A 23,102-nucleotide genomic window follows, 5' to 3' on the forward strand; every position below is an offset into this window, starting at 1 on the left:
GATGGGACAGAATCAAATGTTATGGGAGAATAAGACATTTGAATGGAAGCCATCCCTTGGCATGTACAACTGCAGAAAGGGGGGTTTTGTAGAACAGGATTGAACAGGGCTGCCCCTAGCCTCAGCTGCCACATAAGTCCAGGAGGCGGGTGCTGAGCTCCAGCTGCCTGGGTAAGCTGCTGAGGCAATGCCGAGGGGTAAAAGGAAATTTCGCACGAGAAACGATAATGTTCCTGGGGGGCTTAAGAAGCTGATGCTGTGACAGACAGGTCAGCGTCAGAGGACCTTGCTCCCCTTTCCTGAAATTCAACAGGTGGCTATGAAGGGGCAGCAGGCTTCCAGCAGAATGCCCCTCCTAGGAAGACCCTCTTGAGAAATGGTGGAATGTGCCTTTAAGTTTCAAAATCCAAGCTTACCACTGCTGGGCTCATTGTAGTACTGGCTGATGTAGTTGTTCATGTCGTCTTTCACCACTGTCTCTGGGAACACAAAACGGGAATCATTAGTAGCAAATTCCAGCTGCAGGCTCGGTTAAGATTTTCAAGACGTGGTTCCGTAATTCCACAGTTCAGAAGATTCTCAATCAGTATCCTATTTTATACAAAGCTCGGAAGGGGATGGGAAGATGTGTTTTCTGAAAGAGCAACAATAGGTACTTTAAACAAAAAATCCGAATGTTGTAAAACACCAATTACAGGTAATCCTCACTTAATGACCTCTTGTTTAGCAACCATCCGGAGTTACGATGGTGCTGAAAAAAACCAACTTACGACCATTCCTCACATTTACAGCTATCACATGATTGCAATTTGGGCACTTGGCAACCATCGCGCATTTACAATGGTTGCAGCACCCTGCAGTCACACGATCACCATTTTCGACCTTCCCAGCCAGCTTCCGATAAGCAAAATCAATAGGAAACCGCATAATTTGCTTAATGACCAAGTGATTCACTTAACGACCACCACAAAATGGTCATAAAATCGGGTCCAGATTTGCTTAATGACCGCAATGCTTAGCAACCTAAATTCCAATCCCAGTTGTGGTGGTTAAGCGGGGACTACTTGGCGGAAACATTCACACCTCATGTGTTCAGTATGACAGGATGATACTAGTACACGCTTCACCCAGTGGTCTCGAGAGCTCCTGCTAACCTGAGGAGTCTTCAGAACTCGGGGGATACTATTTTTTTCACATGTTCAAGGAAGCTCTGCAGGCAGAAAAGGAGTTCCTTAGGTAAAGCTTCTTTTAAAAATGCAAGCAAGCCACACATTGCAAGTCTCCCCAGTTCGTTCATCTTACTTATTTGATTTTGGGCCAGTAAAGGATAAATCCATCATCCCTGTTAAGTAAGACTCTTAGTTAGGAGTAAGGAATTAGTAAGGCTCTTATAAGGAGGACCCTTATATTCTGCTGAACTGTCCATCACTGTCACCAGATGACCCCAGCAGTGTAATCTGGAAAGAGCAAATTCTCCGTATTCTCTCTCTCTTTATAAATACTTCCTTTACAGGGTCCTTGTAAGGTAGCAACCCATACATACTCAAGACAAAAATGCCAGCTGCATGGCACAATGTGTGGGAGAAATGAAGCCACTGCCCTCCAGATTTCGGTAAAAAACTATTTCGATATCGGAGAAACCGAGGTAATTCTAAAATTATCTGCAATGGAAATGGCAGAAGTCAATAAATGCCTGCCGCGTGATGTTGGGAAAAAAAAAGGCATGGGTTAGGAGAAGCAAAAGCAATTCTTTTAGAAGGCACATGTGGGCAGGAACACCCAGTCTGAAAAAGCAACTTGATCTGCTCACTCTGTGGCATAGTGAATGCCTTAAAAGCATCTACTCCTTTCATGTGTTTTTTTTAAAATACCCATTTCAGGAGGGAGGGGAGAAGACAGACCTTGCTCCATCCTTTCAGCGGGAACCTTCGTAGCCCCCTGGGTCTCTGCGGCTACGGCCCTGCCTTCTTCACAGCACACTGTGGTTTGTAGGTGAAAGAAACAGATGTTTCCTGGGTGCACGTTTTCCACACAAGGCTCAAACCGCTGAGTGCTTGGTACCTGAACGGACGAAGCTCCTGAGATGGCAATCAAAGCTGACACTGAAAGGGAGTGCGGCTGCCCTCCTGGTTCTGCTGGCTCTTTAAAAGCTTTTTTGGCCTCTGCTGATCTTTAAATGCCTGCAATCCAGGGGGTGCTCTCTGCTAATGCCTGAGTTTAGAAAGAACCCTCGGCGCAGCTCAAGGCAAGATGGCTGGGTCGGGAGCACGCTGCAAGGCTTGTCAGTGGTGTGCTGTTAGGTAGGTGACAGAGATAGGCTCAATCATCCATCCCGGAGTCTACAAACGACACGGAGCTGTTGTCGCACGCGCCATTAGTGACACGGTGCTATAGGGATGGCCAGGAACGTTCCGAAGCTGTGGGTATCTCCATGGCAAGCCGACACTGAAAGTGCCATGGGTCCAGAATGCTGCGACAGTTAAGAAGGACGGCTGTCTGCCCAAGCTCATCTCCGCCGCCATCGTTCTGGCTCTCACAGCAGCCAACCAGATGTGTTTGGGGCTCTCAAAAAACCCTCCTCCACCGCAGTTCTGCAGCAACTGGGATTGAAGGAGGGCTGCCTGAAATTGAGAGGGCAGTACACCCCAACAGGACAACAGTCGTAGCAGCCCTCTTCGTCCTGAATTTGTCTAGGCCCTTCTTAGAACCACGGTCATCACCATGACATCCGACGGCAGCAAATTCTACAGTTTAATCATCTCATCTCAAGTCTCCCTCAAACTGATTTCAGGTAGTCCTCGACTTACGACCACAATTGGGACTGGAACTTCCATTGCTAAGTGAGGCGGTCATTAAGTGAGTGATGCCTGATTTTACTACCTTTTATGCTGCGGTCATTAAGTGAATCACCCCAGTCATGTGAATCTGGCTTCCCCCACTGACTGCTTGTCGGAAGCCAGCTGGGAAGGTTGCAAATGGCGATCACATGACCTTGGGGATGCAACAATCGTAAATACATGCCGGTTGCCAAGCGCCTCAATTTTGATCACATGACTGCAGGGAAGCCACAATGGTTGTAAGTGCAAGGACTGGTCGCAAGTCACTTTTCCCAGTGCCATTGTAACTTTGAATGGTCGCTAAACGAATGGTTGTAAGTCGAGGACTACCTGTATATGGACTGTTTGATGTAATTTTCTAACAACTGCCTTCTTCCAAGGTGTGTCAAGCTCCCTGCTGCCAGTCCTAACCCTTTCCCCATTTAATTTCAAGGGATGACCCTGCGTCCTTGTATTATGAGAGACGGAGACAAAACATCCCTGTTCACATGTTCAACATCATGCAACGCACAACTAGCGACAAAAAATCTCCTTGGGTCCTGACAAAGTATGTTATTTGGAATAGAGAAACGAGACTGCAAATAAGCCCTCTAATAGGTTGATTAAAACCAATGTGTCTAATTGGCTAAAACAAGTTCTGAAAATGAGTGACAGCTTTTCTTGATACCAGAAAGATGAACCAGTTTCCAGTTTTTCTCACCAAACGAACAGCCTGGACAATGAACAAATTAGGGCTGTTACACACACACACACACACACCAAATTAGGGCTGTTACACACACACACACCCCAAGATCCCACTTCAAAGGGTCCTTTGAAGAAAGGTATGAGAATTCAGTTTTCTTTTTAAAGGGTTTGTGTGTCTGTGCGGTGTGGTGGTGGTGGTGTTGTGTGTAAATGTGATGGAGGGGAAAAGCTGCGTAACAGTGTAAAGAAGTGAAAACTTGCTAGCTGGTGGTATGTGACGTTAATCAAACAAACCAATCCAACAGTTAATGAAACTAATTAGAGGTGCAACAGAAGGATAAGCATTTAAGGTGGGACATTCAGAACCACAGAGCAGCCTGAATCAAGGTCTGGATCAGGCACCTTCTCCTCCCGTAAGCAGGTGTTTTTCAACAGTCACCGGTGATCTTACTCTCTCCTGAAGGGAGAGAAATAAAGCAGGCCGGCTTCATGTTCTCAGGTAAGATCGGTTTCAGCAAGTTTAAATAATTCAAGTTCAAATCATGTCTGTGTAAAGGATGAGAAATGTTCTAAGTACTTTGTGTTCTGGCATGAAAGTTATGAGTCAAATTTTCTCTGCTGCAGAGAAAATGTAAACTGAAAGTATTCGGGGGAAGAGGCAGTCTCTTTCCAAAGCTGCAGATGACACAAGTAATCCTTCTCCCCGTAAAACACAGTCCCTTCGCTGTGGCAGACGCGCAGATTCTGCACTGACTTTTCAGCAAATGCTTTTAATGTCCAGTGAATGTCAGCAATTTGGTCAGACACAAAGCAAGCACCTTCCCTGCGTTCGCAACATGCCTTTCCAGATCCAGTTCAGGATTAAAAACATTTGCGTTTCCCGCTTCCCCGTTTTTAAAAAGCTTTTCCGTTACTCCCCGTTGGCTGCTTCTTGTTCGGAGTGCGTTTTGTAGACGACGAAGCCATTCAGCAAAGGATTTCTAAGAGAGACCACAGCTTCTCAGGGTGGTGGCTATGGAAAGCCAAATGCTTCAGTCACAGGTATCCACGGGGGTCAAAGAAGTCAAGATGGCAGCCACACATTATGCAATCAAAGCCTTGCCCTTTTTAAATGTGCATCGCAACCTGCCGCCTTCTACAGAATCAGGCTAACTACTTAGTCTACCTTGATATTATCTGTATTACCACTTCAAAGCTCTTTTCCAGCCCGGTCTGGAGAAGCCACAAATCAGAAAGCGGGATCCTCTGCATGCAAAACATCTGGTCCATTCCTGTGCAAATGCTGTATTTACAATTTCCTTTTTCTCAGCACAGTAACGGAATCTCTTTTTTGCTCCTAGCTTAGCCCTGAGCACTTGTGATTAAAATGTGTAAGGATATGGTTTTCCCTACTAGCTGGTTAGACAAATCTCTTGATAAACTAGCAAAGTGCTCCCGTTTAGTCAACAAGCTTTATTTTTTTTAATCTGATTTTTATCACAACTACTTACGTGAAAGGGAATGCCTTGCTGCGACAGACTTTTGCTACTAAAGGTTAATGAAAATATGGGGTAGGGCCTCTTAAGAACGTTTTCCCCACATGTGCATTAAATAAAATGATTACTTGTATGAGTTCTAAGCAATTAAATATCTCTTAATAATCAAATGGATACCTAAAAGGAAGATAACAAATGCTACTGCAGAATAAATGATCTGTTTCTCCTCTTCCCTTACATTTTTATAACATCTGGGATCATTTATCTGACATTTCAATAATAATCCTCTCCTCTAATTGTAGTAGTAATTCATTAACAAATAGGTTTGGACTACTTTTGATATTAATTAAATAGAATAACTGATTCATGATGAAACATTGCACTGCCCTCCTTCAGCCCCTGTAAAAACAAACCCCTTAAACTTTGCCCATATAGATTTCCCATTTGTGGAGCAAAGGGTTGTCACTTGAGCGTCAGCTTCGGATGAAAAACAGTCTAATGTCATTATTGCCTCCCCATTTTGGCTGCCTTATTGGGACTTCATTTAATAAACTAACTAGATGTCTCTGGGGAGAACATAATAATCACCCACTCTGAAGTCCCAAGGACTTGCTGCAACAAGGCAGTAATTGTTTTAATGGAAGGCGAGACAATGTCTCATGGCTGCAGGAATTAACAAAGAGAGGAAAAGGGGTGGGGGGGCAATCACGGTGTCATGGGCCCCCCATCCCCACTTCTAGCGTAAAAAAGGAAGTTGGCTTGAAGTATCAAACACCATTTCAAGGCTGTTCTCTTTGCAGAGATTTCCAAAAAAATCTGACTTTAAACAAGCTAGAAGTGCATTTCTGCAAAGCCTAAAAAGACAGTGAGGGAAAGAGAGAGGGTTTCACAAGAAAACTCGCAATTTAGATTAGCATATTATGGAAGAGATGAAAGACTCATAAAGGAAACAGTAAGAGCTTCAGCAGCCATTAGCATTCCATAAAGGCAAAAGCTTCTTCCTTAGATTTAAAGGAAGTTTCACAGAAGGAAACTTAACAATTGACATATTGAATTTGTCAAGAGCTACAATCTGGGTCTCTGCAGACAGGGTCAAAAAAGTCAAAATGGTGGCCGTGACTGCGATCATTTTGACCCCCTACCCAGCAGATGATCCTGCTTGCAATACATGGAGGAACTTGCTTATACAGTAAGTATAATTTAACAAAGGGATAAAAAAATATCCTTCCTAAAGGCTAATTGGCTTGACAGCCTCAATGATCATTGATCAGAGGCCACCCAAGTCACTCAAGACATGACCGACAGACTGGAAACAAAGAAACTCCCCTTTTTGTGTGTGTGCCAAAGGTTCCTCTGCCTTTTTACCAAAAAATGAGAACAGAAAGGACCAGATTAGTAGCAGAAACCGATGGCATCTTTTTTTAAGTGCAAGCGTTTTAAAACTGATATATACAGACAACCTGCCAGAGCATCATTTCCTATATTTCGTAGCTGTTCTGTGTTCTTAGTTGCCGGTTTTTTGATATGCCCCGGACGCTGGCAGGATGCTCCGTGCCTGGGGGGCTCTCAAATTTTGCTTCGAGGCGGCCTGACGCACATGACATGTGATGCTGAGACTTTGAAGACAAATCTGAGCTGCTCTCTGTGGAGCTTTAACTTACGAGCTTCTCCATAAAAATATCATACAGGGGATGGGAAGGAGAGAGGAGGCTGAAAATCGGCAAAGTCTAACCTTTCTTGGGGACGTTCTCAACTCTTCATGGTCAAATAGCTCATGGTGAATGTTTTCATTGTTCTTTATGGGTAGGGGAAATATAATTGGCTTCAGGAGGAGTATCCCATTTCTCCGGAATCAGGTAGTTCTAACTCACTAAAAGCCCATTGTTTGAGCCTGGACTGAAGATCTCCAGGTGAGAAGATTCTGAAGGGTCTCTGAAGCAGCATTTCCACGCAAATAGCAATCTCACCTGTTTTACCTCTCCACTCTTCAGGCATACTACGAACACTCATTGTCTCCTACAGCTGTAACATAATACCAATGGTCCAAGTGCACTGGATGGGTCTATCCTGGACAGCTTCTGATACAGGTAGTCCTCACTTAACAACCATTCATTTAGTGATGGTTCGGACTTACAACGGTGTGGAAAAGACGACTTACGACCGGTTCTCACACATATGACCATCACAGCGTCCCCACTGTCACGTGATCACGCTTTGGGCGCTTGGCAACCAGTTCGCATTTATGACCACTGCAGCATCCCGTGGTCACGTGATCGCCATTTTGACCTTCCCGGCCAGCTTCTGACAAGCAAAATCAATGGGGAACCGCCTGATTTACTTAACAGCCACATGGTTTGCTTAATACCCATGGTGATTCTCTTAACGACCGCCTCAAAAAAGGTCATAAAATCGGGTCGGATTCACTTAATCACTGCTCCACTTCACAACCGAAATTCCAGTCCCAACTGTGGTCGTTAAGCGAGGACTACCTGTACATAAAATTTAAGTCAGTGGGGATAAATTAGCAAGGACTGTATCACTCCGATGCCCACATCTGAACTTTAGTTGTAGTAAAAAAATTCCTGATGACATGTAAACAAAAACCATTGGATTTGTGCACTGTAAGAGTTTCCTCTTGTTATGGAAGTTCATTAGAGTTTCTTCCAACTTAAACCACAGCTCCATGGCAATACTCCACACTTCCTCCTAGAGCATCAAATTCTCTGTCTACAAAATCCAAACTCTAGGACAACCTGTCTTTACCCAGTGCCCTCATGACGGTTGGTCCAGAATTCCCATTTGTAATTTTAAAACTTCTATTTTGAAGCTCCAGGGAACATCCCTTCTCTTTAGTTATGTTCTATTTGGCTGTTTTCAACTCTTGCATTTGTCGTTTGGGGTCTTGAGGGGGCTCTGACGTTTATTGCAGGTATTTTGATAAGTAAATAAAATAATTTGAACCGCATATAGAGCAGTCATCATGAGGTGAACCTTTTCAATTTCATCCAAGTGCACTTATTTTACATATACCTTGCCATCTCTACACAATAAGCAAGACTAAAACGTATTTAATTTGTATTTCCACGAAATCCAATTAAATGACCTGGGAACAACTTTAAGAGTAGGAATGTGTTTTTCTTAAACGTCTTAATATTTACACATACATGCATATATATATACGTGCACTACGCCTTAAAAAAAAGATTAACCGGTATAGTCCAACTAAAGGCAAAGGCAAAATTCCCTTTTGTCTGAACAGGGCCAGATTGCAACCTGGCTTCCCATCTCTTTAACACCACACCCTTGGAAATGAATTCTAATTGATTTTAGTCCATCTTGCTTTTAAGCAGGCTGTGAATTCTAAGTACACTTAAGTGTCCTAATACCATGTACAGTACAGACATTCAGGAACGATTTATCTGGCTGGCAGACCTGCCATGTTTTATGCATGATCCAGCCGCTGTAAGACGACGAAACAGTATCTGCTTGTGGCCACCTAGAAACGTAGTCTAGAAAGTATAAAAGTTTAAGGTTGACCCTGCAAAGCACAGTAATTTCAACACTACTCCGAAGTTTGCACCGTTCCCATCCGCTCCTAATGTAACCCTCAAGGAACATCGGCATAAATTATAAACTATGTTCATGTTTTCTGATTTAAAAGAATACGCAGATTAACGAAGCTGGACGCAAACCCAGTTTGGAAAGCCACATGTTGACGTAACAGATTTGGCAGTATCAGCAAAGTCACCTGACCCAGGGATTATGTCATGGAAGAAATGACTGTAGGTAAGAGGGACCCTGTGTAACCTGTTGGTGGGAGATACTGCAAATGCTAATATTGCACAAATACATTACTTATTATAGTTTTTACCAAGAACTTTCTAAGCAGCACACAATTGAAATATCCTGCTGAGTTTGGAATCCAAGATTCTTGTTTGGGACGAAACTACTAAGGCCACAAATCCAGTTCCTGAAAGAAGGGCCCCTGGCGTATTGTCCTTGGCAATCTGACCTAAGACTTTGCTACCGCTTCCTCCTATAACGTGGGGAAGTCTACACGTCAGGTTGAAATGAATGGAGGCTGCTGCACAAGAACGCACAGCTGGACTCCGCTTAAAAAAAGCAGCTGTAACTAGGACTCTCTACCACTTACCCCGAGCCGGCCGCAACTCTGTGATGTTCCCAGTAGTTTCATCGTCGGAATCGCCTCCGGTGGCCACCACTTTGTATCGGTTGCCCGTCTGCTTCTTCAGCACGTGAGGTGCCTGCAAAGCGGCCTCCCGTTCAACTGCCAGATCCAGATCCTGCTGCGCCAGGTGAGCCCTCAGCTGTCTAATTTCAAACTGAAGCCAAAGAGAGGGAGAAAAAAATAGTTTTTAAAACGTACCTGCAGAGGTACGTTGCACGTGAAAAAAGATACCCATGTTCTGGCAGTGCTCCTAAAAAGGCATCTCAACATCAGAGTTTGAACTTCTCACATCTGGGCAACATCTGTACAAGCAACCAGTTTGACCTGTTGGAAATTTCTTGTTCTGAAAGGGCTTTTAGGTTGACAACAGTTCAAGGGTGGCTAAAGGCTGTCACTGGATTTACACGTTGCACTAAGGCATGGATTGCTTTATCCACGATTAGCTTAAACGATCCGCTCACACAAAAGTATGGCTCACTCTGGCCCTAAAACCAACCTAAGATGGTGAAAAACAGCATGGATGCACATAATGTTATTTGTACCAATCGTGGCAAAAATATTATGTTTGCTCCAGGCAAACTATAATACAGAAGGTTCCCCTGCTTTCAATGTGGATGTGAAATAGTACTGCTTTCGTAAATTCAACATCTTGGTATAATGAACTAGAAATGCAATTTTGGTAGGCACGAGAAAAACCAGGAATCAGAGATGACAAGCAGAATAAACATGCCATTATTTACATAAAATGATGACCCTCAATTTAAAACTGCCTCCCCACCGGCACCCAGAGAAACACTGGCGCTGCCCCAGAGATAACCGGAGAGCAAAGGGAAGAAGACAGAGAGAAAACTTGTTCAGGTGTTACAAGAATAATTTAAACCTACCAGGGAACCAACCCCTTCCAGTAAGGCTTAACGCTCAGGCAAATTCTGCTCCTTCAGTGGATGCAAGATGCCCGCACCCCCAATTCACAAGTAAATTTTTGGAGAGAAAAAGAATGTGGGTACTGTAGAGAGAGTCGTGAATTGTGTAATATGTCAGATTGACCCAGGGAAATGAAACAAGTGCCTCTGCTGCCACCCCATGGCCAACAGGCAAAAACGCAGCCAGGCACCTTTCTACATTTGCCAAAGTAGAAAGGTGCAGAGTAATGGTCAAGATCCCTTGGGCGGCACACAGGGGGGCGCTGTTTCTGGCACCTGGTGGTTGAGAATTTTTTCTTTTAGATTAAAGGCATAAATACTCCAATTCTATTAGTCCGCCTGCAGATTTTTGAGGACTCAGCTGAAGAAGTTTCCTGCTTTCTAATTTTTCCCTGGCCCCACAGGAACAAGCCCACGCCTTTTCCTTCGTGAACTTATCTCTCAAGTTTGCCTTTGAGGGCTGTGCGAGATGCATCCTACCATCATTGGAAACAGTGAATTTGCCATATTTTGAGTGGTGGGATAAGAATAAAAAACACTTGGAGAAGGTAATGTTTTTGTCCAATGCTTACGGAAGCACGTAAAATCCACATATTTCAGCAGGGCTTTCACGTTACTCCAAGATGAAACAGAAATACTAATTTATTCTGTGGCTGGAACAAAGAGTAGCCCTCTAGGTCCTAACCCATTAATTATTTTGCTCTGTATGTTCTATGGCGTGCTTTCAGAAGTTTGTAAGCCCACTTAAATATATATACTTTTATAGAAAAGCAGGACCAAATTAGATTAATATCTCATTCCCCAGATGGATGCTCTAATTTTTCCAAGAAAGTGACCATTAGCATGGGAAAAATACTTAGTCTTCTGCTACGTACAATCTTCTACCTGCATACTTCAGAAGTGACAAGAGGTGAGAAAATGCATATACACACACTTTGCATTTAATATGCAATATGGGTATTTCATATACCCGATTAAAAACAAAACACCCTCTCTATGAAGCAGCGCTGCAGTACTCCTTCAGCAGAGTGAAAGCGTAAACATTTAAGAAACGCTATAGTTATCTTCCCTCCACCCAAACCACGTGTGTGCACGTGTGTGGACACACACACACACACAAAATGCACAGGCATCAATTCCTGTGAACAGCCAGAGAGAGGGGAGTCATATGGGACTCATGGGAACACCTGCCTTTTACCACTGGACACATATAAAAAATACCTTGTCTGCTGTTTTACAACACACGTATCAGGGGATGGTGCTATCAGTGAATCATACTGTTCTCTTTAACGGCCTTGGTGCAGCCTTCGGGAAGATCAATAAACGCCGCGAAAGCCCACCCCCCACAACTGTAACAGCAGCATTTCTCATCTGTTCTGATCAGTCCCCTCTGGCTGGAATACCCCACCTGCTCATCTGCCCTTGGGAAGCTCTCTTAAGATCTGTTTCCATGAGTTTGGACCCCTAGTAACTATTTGCTAGCAAGAATAAAATGCTGGATGTCTTGGCTGCTGTCCGGTGGACGTGGAAATGATTGGCAGCTGGAAATAAAAAGCACTATAATGAACATATTATTGATTTATTGATTTAATTTCTCTGCCCCCACATCTCATGCACGACGACTCTGGGCGGCTTACAACTGGTAAAAATGACAAATCACCAACAATTCAATATAAATATATAAAAATACAAGTACAAAGTATAAAATACAGAATGTAAAATATAACATTCAAGATGGGAAGATCTTAACCTTGGCACCCTCGTGGGGCCAACCACCCCCATGAATAGCTATTAATTAATTTATTATTAATAAATATTAGAAGCCTGTTTCACACATTACCTATCATTTTGAAAGAGGACACGAATTCCTCAATGTCTAGAGCAGGCTTGGGGGTAATCTGTCTATCCAGATATGTTGCGGCCACCACTTCCCAAATTTATTTATTTATTTATTTAATTCTCGCCCCGCGTTTATTATTTTTATAAATAACGCAAGGCGGCGAACATACAAAATACTCCTTCCTCCTCCTCTTTTCCCCACAACAGCAACCCTGGGAGGTGGGCTGGGCTGAGAGAGCGCGACTGGCCCAAGGTCACCCAGCCGGCTTTCATCTAAAGAAGCCGACTTGGTCTAGTTATAGTTCGGTAAGAGGTATCAGTTAAGCATAATGTTGCTAGAGAATGAATCCCCACCCCCAAACCATTAACAATCCAGCTCAGGATCTCCCTAGTCAGGAAGAAAGAGTGAAAGAGATTGAGTGTGCAACTTCAAACAACCCTTGGTGGTACCTGATGGGGCCAATCCAGTTAGTGTCCTTTTCATTATACGTTGGGGGTGGGTGTGATGTGAGCTTTCCTTAAAACATCACACTGACTTTTTCTTCATGCTCTGAATTCACAGCAATCTGATTTAAGGTAATTATTTCACTGGTGTATTAACAGAAACAAGCACGCCTGCCTGGTTCATTTTAACGAAGTAAAAGTTGGCAAACAAAAACCTTTGACATCGGCATGAAAATGCAACTGTGCCTTACCCCCTGTTCTTGACAGATGTGGGTCAGTCTTTCCAGCTGCTCATCTTGAATGACCTTTGCTTTCTCATACTGTTGAATCACCATCTCCATTTCCACTTTAACGGGCAGTACATAGGCTAGAAACCACAACCATGGAGAGATGATCTTACACACCAAATAGAAGGCAATTCTCTGTACTTAAGCCTTACTAATCAGCTACCGTGAACACAGACTTTCTACCACCACTGAAAGTGCAATGGGTCATGACACATCATTTGACAAATACATTAGACTTCATGAGAAGAGACTCTTTGAAGCCGGGTTCCTCAACCTTGGCAACTCTAAGCTGTGTGGACTTCAACTCCCAGAATTCCCCAGCCAGCAAGGCTGGGAGTTGAAGTCTGCACAGCTTAGAGTTGCCAAGGTTGAGGAACCCGGCTTCAAAGAACTGAGATCTGATTAGGAGAGAGGATAATTCTAAGAACAGGCTGAACAACCACCTTTAACAAAGATTCTCTTAGCTTGTCCAAATTATCTACTCTCTCCAAGCCTTCCCAGGCAGCTACGTTGCTTCAAATCTGCCTTCCAAGTTCCAAAAGGAAGACATCTGGGGTGTTACATAGGAAAAAGGAAGGAAGATCTGCTCATCCAGGCCCATCGGTTCTACTCTAATTGGCTAATGGATCTCAGGTGGATTTTTCACACGCAGCTCCTTTAACAGGAGTTGCCAGGCATTGAACTGCTCTGCCCCTGAGCTGCTGCCTTTTTCTTTTTTCTGGCTCCACATCCTGCTGCAGGATATTTTTACTGCAGAATTCTAACTGCACCCTCCTTTATGGCATCTGTTACGACACTGGTACAAAAAAGTGACAAAAGTACATTGGGAATTGGTTCGTCTTCTCAGTGAGAGTCAACTAGCTAAATTTGAGTTTTCCACTTGAAAAGCTAGCACAAAATATATTGTATACATTTAAGAAAGGAATGGCTTACCATCAATAATTCTCTTGACTCTCCAGATTCTCAGAGTAATAATAAGACTAATAGCATCCCATGGACTGCTTGGTCCATTAGCCACTGTAGATGCCACCATAGGAGCCAAAGACAAGATGATCACGGCACCATCGAATACCTGATATGAAAAGGATTTCACAAGAAGCACTTACACATTATTTTTGAAGGCATGTACCAAATGGCAAGTCCAGCCCTTCCTCTTCTTCGGATCCATACTGGCTATTTTACCCAGATGCTACTCAAATTGCTTTTGTCTTATTTACCAAAACCACGTTTCAAAGGATTAGCTGCTTGTCATAAAGCTTGGCAGGTTCCCTGCAGATGAGCTACAATTTAGGCAGAACACGCAACATTACATTTCTACTGTATTACTTAACCTGCCTGTAGTTCTCACTGACATTTTTCAAGATGGTTTCAGTCTAGATCAGGGTTTCTCAACCAGGGTCGCATGAACCCCTAGGGTTCCGTAAGAGGTCACTAGGGGTTTCCTGGGAGATCATGATTTATTTTAAAAATTATTTCAAATTTGGGCAACTTCGCACGAAAGAGGTAAATTTCATTCTTTATTTTCAGTTGAAGAACACTGTTCATGCATATCTACAGGCCTACGCATGAAACGAGTATAATAATTTTTTAACGCTGGGCCTGTATTTGAGCCTGAATGGGCAGGGGTTCCCTGAGGCCTGAAAAATAATTCAAGGGTTCCTCCAGGGTCAAAAGGGAGAGAAAAGATGGTCTACGGTAATCCATGCAGAAGTCCTAGGGCCAAAGAACCCTTTTCATTTATTTATCTGCTTTTCATTCTCTTTATTACAAAAGAAAAATCAACATCTCTGACTGTGGAATTTGGAAGGGATCTTTGAGATCAGTCCAGATGTTAATAGTATTGCAACTGGCATCTCACCTAAGTTATAGAATCTCCCTACCACAGGGTGAATGGTTGTATGAATGAGAGCAAGTTTTTTTGAGTTTCCTGAGGGTAATCTTCCCTTGTCTGTTGTCCTCCAAATGCACTCAATTTTCCATCTAGACAATCCCTTTGGGATTTGAAGTCGGCACACCTGCAAGTTACGGATTGGAGGGGAGGTTTTGCACGTGCAAGGGAAACCAGGATGAACTTGGTTGCTACAACAAGTAGCAGAAATTTGTGCAATGCACACCAACCTTCGGGCAAGAGGGGAAGGTCATGAAAGATTACCTTACTTTTGACTTACCTCTATTTTGTTTTCAATATAGTCCCATATACCAAGTACCACTATTCTCAAAATTGTCTAACGAAAGTGCATGTTGGGAAAAAAGCGGGTGGGGAGGACAGAAGAGAGGAAATTAGCATTTGCGTTTTACACATTCATTTTGAAAAATGCTGACACTTGACATAAATTATATATAAAGCTTATTGCGTTCTTCAAAAGATGCACTGCTTTCACCTGTCTCTTGCAACTGACACTCCGTAATACCGCTTGCTTAGACATGATTTTTGAACTTCACGCACAAGAGCCAGAGTGGTGTACGGCGTGTGTATCAGAGTGGGGAGGAAAGAAGGAACACTGAAAACAGTAGATCTCTACAGTAGATCAGAAAAAGCTTCTGATTTTGAATGATTTAAACAGCGGGAAATAAAACTGAAAGCATCAAATGTAAAGCCCTGTATGCCAAAAGTTGTGGCTGAAGCAACAAGGGAGGGCCTTTTAACCGAAGCTGATACGAATATTGCTCTGAGGGTAATGTGAGTCAAAGAGAAAACCAAAAAAGGAACGTGAACCACACGAAGGTTTTTCTGTGTCTGCCATTATGAACTCCTTTTTACAAGGGTGCAATATTTAAGGGCTCTGAGGTCTCGGCCATTTAATTTTCTTTTTGGTTGAAAGGGAGCTCAACGCAGAAAACACCTTTCCTAATCTTTAATTTGTTCCAGAAACACGTGGCAAAGATAGGTAAAATTCCACACAAAGGGTGTCGACCTCTTAATTTTTAATAGCAGCCGTTCACCCCCTCAAAAAAGAGCAGCGCTGCTTCAAGGCTCCATGAATCCTACTTTCAAATTAGGTGGGGGGACAAGAAGGTCCCTCTTATAGACTTCGGTGGACAGTAGCCGCCAAACATTTTAGACCATCTGAAAATCCAAGTGTTTTTCTCAGGGTGGAAAAACAGAGGATATCCCTAAAGCCTAGAAAGGAAACTGGATCTGAATAATAACGAATCAAATGCAATGGCAGGCCACTATGAAACTCCTGCCACGGCACCTGATAATATAATCTGCAGGTTGATGGGGAACAAAAGTGAAAATGAACTGCTTCAATAAAATGCATAAAGTTTTTGTTGGCAGTTTATTTTAGCTCTTTGGTAGGCTGTTGTCAGTGCCAGATTTCTGCAGCAATTGGCTGTATGATCCCATAGGCAGATTTATTTTCTACAGTCCAAAGTATTGGGAGTCCCTCAGCCATAAAACCTCATCTAGTGGAATTTTAAGCATTCCCCCCATCTGCTTGAGTTAGTCATAGCTAGTAACTCGCATTCTGGACCAGGGTTTCTCCACCAGGGTTCCGTGGCATCCTCGGGTTCTGCGAGAGGTCACTATGGGTTCCCTGGGAGAACACAATTTATTTTAAAAAATATTTCAAATTTGGGCAACTTTATATTAAAGAGGTAAGTTTCATTCTTTATTTTTAGTTTAAGAACACTGTGAATGCATATAAACAGGGCTACCCATGAAACAAATATAATAATATTTGCAACTTCTGGCCTGTATTTGAACCTGAATGGGCAGGGGTTCCCCGAGGCCTGAAAAATGTTTCAAGGGTTCCTCCAGGGTCAAAAGGTTGGGAAAAGCTGCACTGGGCACTTTTTTTTTTTAAAATCTTGCCACTTGTCCATTTAACATACAGCCTTATGAAATGCATGTCGGTTGTGTTCAAGCAACGTTGCCACTCCAGGGAAAGTACCTTCATGGAGGTCCTGATCAAGCAGGGCGTGGTCCAGTTACGGCAGTTGGTCGGGAGGCTTCACGTCTTTTAAAAAAATTATTTAAATCTTTAAAGAAAATCTGGGGTCCCCTAATCAGGGTCAGCACTACTGTGGACAAAATTGGGGGAGATCTCCTTTCCTCCTCCGTTCTGTTGGAGAGGGAATTTGTGGACCAATCCTAACTCTGCTGGGCCACTCCAAGATTTCACCTCTGGGCCGGCAGCTGGAAGGGAGGATCATCATCCCCATTTGTACCATATGGCTAATTAGGGATAAACCTACAACCATCCCAGGGCTAAAACTATCTGTTTCTATCCCAACTGCTGAGTGAGCTGGGTGTTAACAGGACACACTCAGCCTGCCGACAGTTTAGCGAACCCAGCTGCTAAGTCAATTTCATGCCTTATTTGAAGTTTGGCAAGAAAATATGTTTCTAATGGAGTATGAATTTGGCCATTTAGGAGCAGGCAATGAGAAATTACACCCATTAAGACACTGGCTCAGTATTTTGCACTTAAAGTCTCGTAGATAAAGCTTGCAAATACAATTTAACAGAACCCGGATCGTTTAAGCAATTTGGCATACATGGCCCCTGAGTGAAGCGATCCGATGTATTTTCAGCTACGGTGTGTACTGAATTTGTTGCATTTTTCTAAGGCAAAACAAGTTCTGGGAGGTTTAGCACATAAAAAAATAAAAAACAACACAGGGCATTATAACTGATTTGCTGCCCCTTCCAAATCATGATACCAATCCCTAAAAACATCCCCTTGGGATGATAATGGATTAATGCACCAGCAACATTTTAGGGGAAGCTATCCTGTGGCACTATCAATATAAATAATACAAGCCAAAAGCCGCATCTCTGCCCCAAAGAGGCTACCAATTACATTTCAAGAGAGAAGGAAGAAAAATGGAAGGGTAGATTATGGTGGCGGAGTGAGATGTCTTTCCTTCTGGACAGTACCACAACTAAGCCCTTTGGAATACTGTAGAGGCCAATTGTTCTGATTTCGATTGATCGTGCTACCCATTTCCAACACTTCAAGTGACAATGGAAGAAAAGTCTGTCAATAAAAGTAGCTATTTATGGCTCGTTCTCTCTCTCTCTGGTCTCAAGAGACTGGCTGGGACATTCTGTGTTCTTATTCAGAAGCTTATCTGCATAACCGGTCTCCTACCATCAGCACATTAAGGTTAGCTGGGGAAAGCCTGTTCTGAAAACTGAAAGTATGTCAAGTCTCAATTAAAAAAATATAAGCTTATTGGGGGATAGAAAAAAAAGTCTCTTCCAAAGAAAATTCAGCCATCTTCCTTTCCCATGCGGCGACAACTCATATTTCACTTACCTCTGAAAGGAAGATAGATAGGATAACCAGACTGATCCAGTGAATAACTCCAGCAAATTGTGATGCGCTTGAAACTAGAATTAAGGACAAAAAGCAAGTTACATATTACACGTATGTAATCCCTAGGTCAAAGCAGAGCGTTCAGTCTCAAAATGTATTTTAAAATTAAATGCCTGAGCTCACTGTATGAATACATCGGAGCCTGGCTGCATTGCGAAAGAAACTAAACAATGTTGTAAAAGTTCTAGAAGTATCACAAGGGATGAAATAAGGAAAAAATAGAAATCAAAACAGCAATTAGCGATGTCGTTCTTATGAAAACGTCATGTAGGAACTGCATAATTGTTTGATCAGAGAGGTACAAAATAGAATATACAGAGTAAAAGCTGTTAGGCACCTTACAGGCCCTTGGGACAGAATTTTTGGAGAGGGGAAGCACTGTTTTTTATTGACACAGAATTCTAATCAACAGATCAATCATTTTCAGAGTTTGCAGGCTGCCTTACAAAATTTTTCTTAGGACAGTTTAAAGACCAAGCAAGTTAGAAATAATCAACAGAGTAATGCTAATGTATTCTAGTTGTTATTTTATTTGTATCCTGGGAATTCAAAGACTTCGGGACTTCTCTTTAGTTTATTCTTGGAAAGACAACCCTGTAAAATAGGTTGTGCAGGAACACAACATTGGCCCATGGTTGAATGCACTGAATATGGATCTTCCCAATCCAAGTCTACTACTTAGCCACTATTCCACACCAGTTAATATAAACAGAATAAAATGTAAGCAGTAGAAGTGATTATTTTATTTTAAATATTTTGTTCTCTTTCAGAAGGTAATAAAAGTAGCCAATACAAAAATTTACTGTTAGGCCACCTAGTTTAATCTCACGTATCAATTCCTGGATAAAACGTCTGTGCGTGGCAATAAACTTGCCACGCACATCTATTTCCACAGGAAGTTGTTTGAAGGTCAAATGTCACAGGTGATCAGAGGCTACAGTTAACCAAGGCCTGGCCCTGAAAACCACTTCCAAACAGAGCAAGCAACCCTGAAAATAAGCAACTCAACGAACTGATGAAGAGTGTTAGTGTCTGTGTGGTGCTCTCCGGCTTCTAACGTTTGAACCTAACCGTAGAATATACAATATCTTCCTAACAGGGCAGCTAAATCAAGAAGGCAAATGCCATTGGGGAGAGGGGGAAAGGACTGATCAGGATTTCTGGTAACTCCATTTTAAGAGATCAGAGTGCAAATCATATTCAGCCTGGAGTGCAGCTGCCAGTCAGAGCAGACCCGCTGGGTTAGATGGACACCCAACCTGGCCTGTAAAGGTAAAGGCAAAGGTTTCCCTTGGCATTAAGTCCAGTCGTGTCCAACTCTAGGGGGTGGTGCTCACCTCCGTCTCAAAGCCGAAGAGCCGGCGTTTGTCCGTAGACACTTCCTCCGTGGTCATGTGGCCGGCATGACTAAACGGACGCCGTTATCTGCCCGCTGAAGCGGTACCTATTAATCTACTCACTTTTGCATGTTTTCGAACTGCTAGGTTGGCAGGAGCTGAGACCAGCAATGGGAGCTCACCCCGTCATGCGGATTCGAACCGCCGACCTTCCAAGCGGCAAGCTCAGCAGCTCAGCGGTTTAACCCGCAGCGCCACCGCGTCCCTCAACCTGGCCTAGTACGAGATAAAATCCTATGTTCTCTGTCGTTCTAAGCATTACCATAAGTGGTAATAGAGATCATCTAGGACAAATGAAGCTGAATAAGCAAGGCCTGCAGAAACCCAAATATTCTTATTTCAGGACACTAAAACCCATTTCCTAAAATCATACTACACTGTTTGCTTGTTTTTAAAATTGTGACTTTGACTTGGCAGCCTTTTCTAATAGCAAACACAACTGTATCGGTAAAGAGTCATGAAAATATTACACGCAGGAAAGACAACTTCACTTATGCCAAAGGCCTAGAAAGAACTGGAAGTTGAAATGGGAGTTAGTAGCAATGTTGCCATGTGTTCTGAAATACGAGTAATTGGAAAAATTGCTTCAGGTTCTTTACTTTGCAGTTCTACGTTCAGTTTGCAGAACTGAGCAGCACCTGATAAAATTGTGGTTTTGCATGAGGAAGAGCTTTGCATACAGAACACATTTTCTGGGTTCCATCCCCAAAAATATTGGTTCAAAGGAGCAGGTGCAAATGAGGGTAAAACCTCTATTGGAGATCCTGGAGCAATGCTGCTATTTAGAGGTGCAAGACTGTGGAGAAAGTATTTTCCTTCTTATTCTTAAAGTAATTTCACAATTTTGGAAAGCAGGCTTAAAACTGGGAAGCTGCAGAAACCTTAAGAGGTGTAAAGAAAAGACATCAACAAAAACAAAATCTTCAGTGGATCTATATTCCTGGTAGGAGGGTGGTATGTCAAATTTCTGATAAAAGTTGTTCAGGAAGCCTCAAGAGAGTGCTGTTAGTTCAAAGATGATAGTATGGGAAATAAAGTTTATAAAGGATTTAAGAGAATTTCCAGGACATCAGGATTATGGTTCAAAACAAAATGTTTTTTAAGAAGGCAGTATTTGCTCCATACTAGTGCCTTCGACATAAGGATGCCTCTCCTTTTATACGTGCATTTCCAGAATCTTGTTTAGCACACACCTACCATAATGTGGGAATATACAGTGACTGTTGTCATGCAAACAAAATGTAAAGAAAACCATCCTGGCCATAAGAAAAATGACAAAATCAGTGTGACAGTAAGCAGACACAAAGTGTGTATGTTTGTTTATTCGATTTCTATAGCTGCCATCTCAACAAGTGACTCTGGGTGCGCATGTATGTATGTATGTATGTATCAATCAGAGAGCCAGAACTGACAGTAAGAATTTCACTGGAATTAGTCCCAAACCAAAAGAAGGGCAAACACATCAAACCTTCAGTGTCATTTCTTAAACTTTTCAAATCCATGAAAAACCAAACAAAATTATGTATTTTTACACTGGGGGAAATAGTAACACAGACACACACAAATTCACAAACGCAAGGATGTAACACCAATCGAAACAAATATTTGTAGCTCAGGGTTGAACTGTGGAGTCCTGGGTGCTCCCTGAGCCTTGTTGTTTTCTTGCAGATGTTTCATTGCCAGGCTAGGCAGCAACTTCAGCGCAAAGAGGGAGTGGGCCTTGCTCTCAGTTTATATACCGTGGCTAGCCCTGCTTGTGTTGGTGGGGGTGATGTTCTCTCCTTGGGAGTTCCTTGATTGGGCTGTTGTTTGCTGCCTGGTTGATTGCCTGAGTTAATAGTTCCTTGATTGGGGTGTATTGTGCTGTTTGATGGTTCATCTGGTGTTAATCCTAGTGTTGGTTTTTGCATATCTGGGTGTTGATTGCTGGCGAGGAGGTGTCCTGGTCTTTTGGCTTTTCTCTTGTCTCTTGTCTCTTGTGAATGGTATGTAAATGTTGTTTACCTCTATGTGTCTGTTGATGGCTGCTCGGTCTGAGTTCCAGGCTTCCAGGAATTCTCCGGCATTTTTGGATTTGGCTTGGTCTAGGATGCTCACAGTTTCCCAGTTGCAACTATGGTTGAGTCTGTCCATGTGTTGTGAAATTAAGGAGTTCTCATCGTGTCTTCTGACTGCCAGCTGGTGTTCATGGATGCGCTCTGCTAGTCTTCTGCCTGTCTGTCCTACATAGTGGCTGTTACAGTCTTTGTACAGCCTTTGTAACAGAGCGCATCCACGAACACCAGCTGGCAGTCAGAAGACACGATGAGAACTCCTTAATTTCACAACACATGGACAGACTCAACCATAGTTGCAACTGGGAAACTGTGAGCATCCTAGACCAAGCCAAATCCAAAAATGCCGGAGAATTCCTGGAAGCCTGGCACTCAGACCGAGCAGCCATCAACAGACACATAGAGGTAAACAACATTTACATACCATTCACAAGAGACAAGAGACAAGAGAAAAGCCAAAAGACCAGGACACCTCCTCGCCAGCAATCAACACCCAGATATGCAAAAACCAACACTAGGATTAACACCAGATGAACCATCAAACAGCACAATACACCCCAATCAAGGAACTATTAACTCAGGCAATCAACCAGGCAGCAAACAACAGCCGAATCAAAGAACTCCCAAGGAGAGAACATCACCCCCACCAACACAAGCAGGGCTAGCCACGGTATATAAACTGAGAGCAAGGCCCACTCCCTCTTTGCGCTGAAGTTGCTGCCTAGCCTGGCAATGAAACATCTGCAAGAAAACAACAAGGCTCAGGGAGCACCCAGGACTCCAAAGGATGAAACAGCTATGTCTGGTGCTTTTTTTAAAATGGGGAAAATAGAAGCAACGTTCAAACAAAACATGTTTGAACAATAGTTTTTATTTCCCTTTACATGAAACCTTTGCGGGATGCATGAGGTTCCATGTGATGGCAGATTTCATCTATGTCTGGGAAAGGTTTGTTAAAAGAAAACTGGCACAACACTCAGCCTCTTCTGGTATTTGGTTACGGTTGTGTGAATGCTAAAAACCATTTTCCCCAAGACAGGCTGAAGGGAAAATAGTAAGGCTTTGATTAATGCCCTTGAATCTTCATCCAAAAGTCTTCTAGTGACCAAGTTTAAGAAACAAGGCTTTAATCCCATCTAGTCTATGCAAGCCTACTCACCTTTCTGTAACCCATTACACCTAAAACATCCTGCGGTTTGTTCAAACATTTCAGGAAGAAAAAAACCAAAAGGCCTGCTACTCACACTGGAGAAGCTTTATATCTATTAGGAGTTCCAGAGTCAGAAGAATCACCACCAATACTACACAGGCTACCAGGAAACTGTTGAGACTTGCACTGAGCAAAAATACCTGCCACACGGCCGCTCGCCTCCCGCAGCACGGCTTAAGCCAGTTAGACCTGAAGGAATAAAAACAGGGAGGAAGGAAGAAGAGGAAGACAGACGAGAAAAAGGCAGACAGGTAAAGAAAAGCAGGACAGGAGTAGCTGTATGAGCAAAAGGTGCTTGGGGCATTTAAGATGCTGTTCTTATTTATCTGTTAAATTTATACCCTGCCTTTCCTTCTGAAGCAGGATACAAATTTAACCGGGGAATCTCCATTTCATCCCCATAACAGCAATCCTATATGCTGAGAGAATGTGA

At 42.9% G+C, this 23,102-nt stretch overlaps 1 protein-coding gene across 4 annotated transcripts in view; it reads right to left on the reverse strand.

Annotated features, from left to right (window-relative positions):
• The window catches only part of TMEM266 (transmembrane protein 266), a 38,596-nt gene that overhangs the window by 1,830 nt on the left and 13,664 nt on the right, over positions 1-23,102 (reverse strand). For 2 of the 4 annotated variants that reach the window (XM_063314262.1, XM_063314264.1), the window contains 7 exons: positions 22,704-22,858; positions 17,949-18,022; positions 14,850-14,906; positions 13,615-13,753; positions 12,646-12,761; positions 9,153-9,342; positions 417-479 (listed from right to left, as the gene is read on the reverse strand). In XM_063314262.1, the coding sequence (XP_063170332.1) occupies positions 417-479; positions 9,153-9,342; positions 12,646-12,761; positions 13,615-13,753; positions 14,850-14,906; positions 17,949-18,022; positions 22,704-22,858 (794 nt within the window). The remainder of the gene's footprint in view (positions 1-416; positions 480-9,152; positions 9,343-12,645; positions 12,762-13,614; positions 13,754-14,849; positions 14,907-17,948; positions 18,023-22,703; positions 22,859-23,102) is intronic. The other 2 variants (XM_063314263.1, XM_063314265.1) reach the window with 2 other exon arrangements.

This window comes from Candoia aspera, chromosome 13 (genome assembly GCF_035149785.1).
Source record: "Candoia aspera isolate rCanAsp1 chromosome 13, rCanAsp1.hap2, whole genome shotgun sequence".
Classification (NCBI taxonomy): domain Eukaryota; kingdom Metazoa; phylum Chordata; class Lepidosauria; order Squamata; family Boidae; genus Candoia; species Candoia aspera.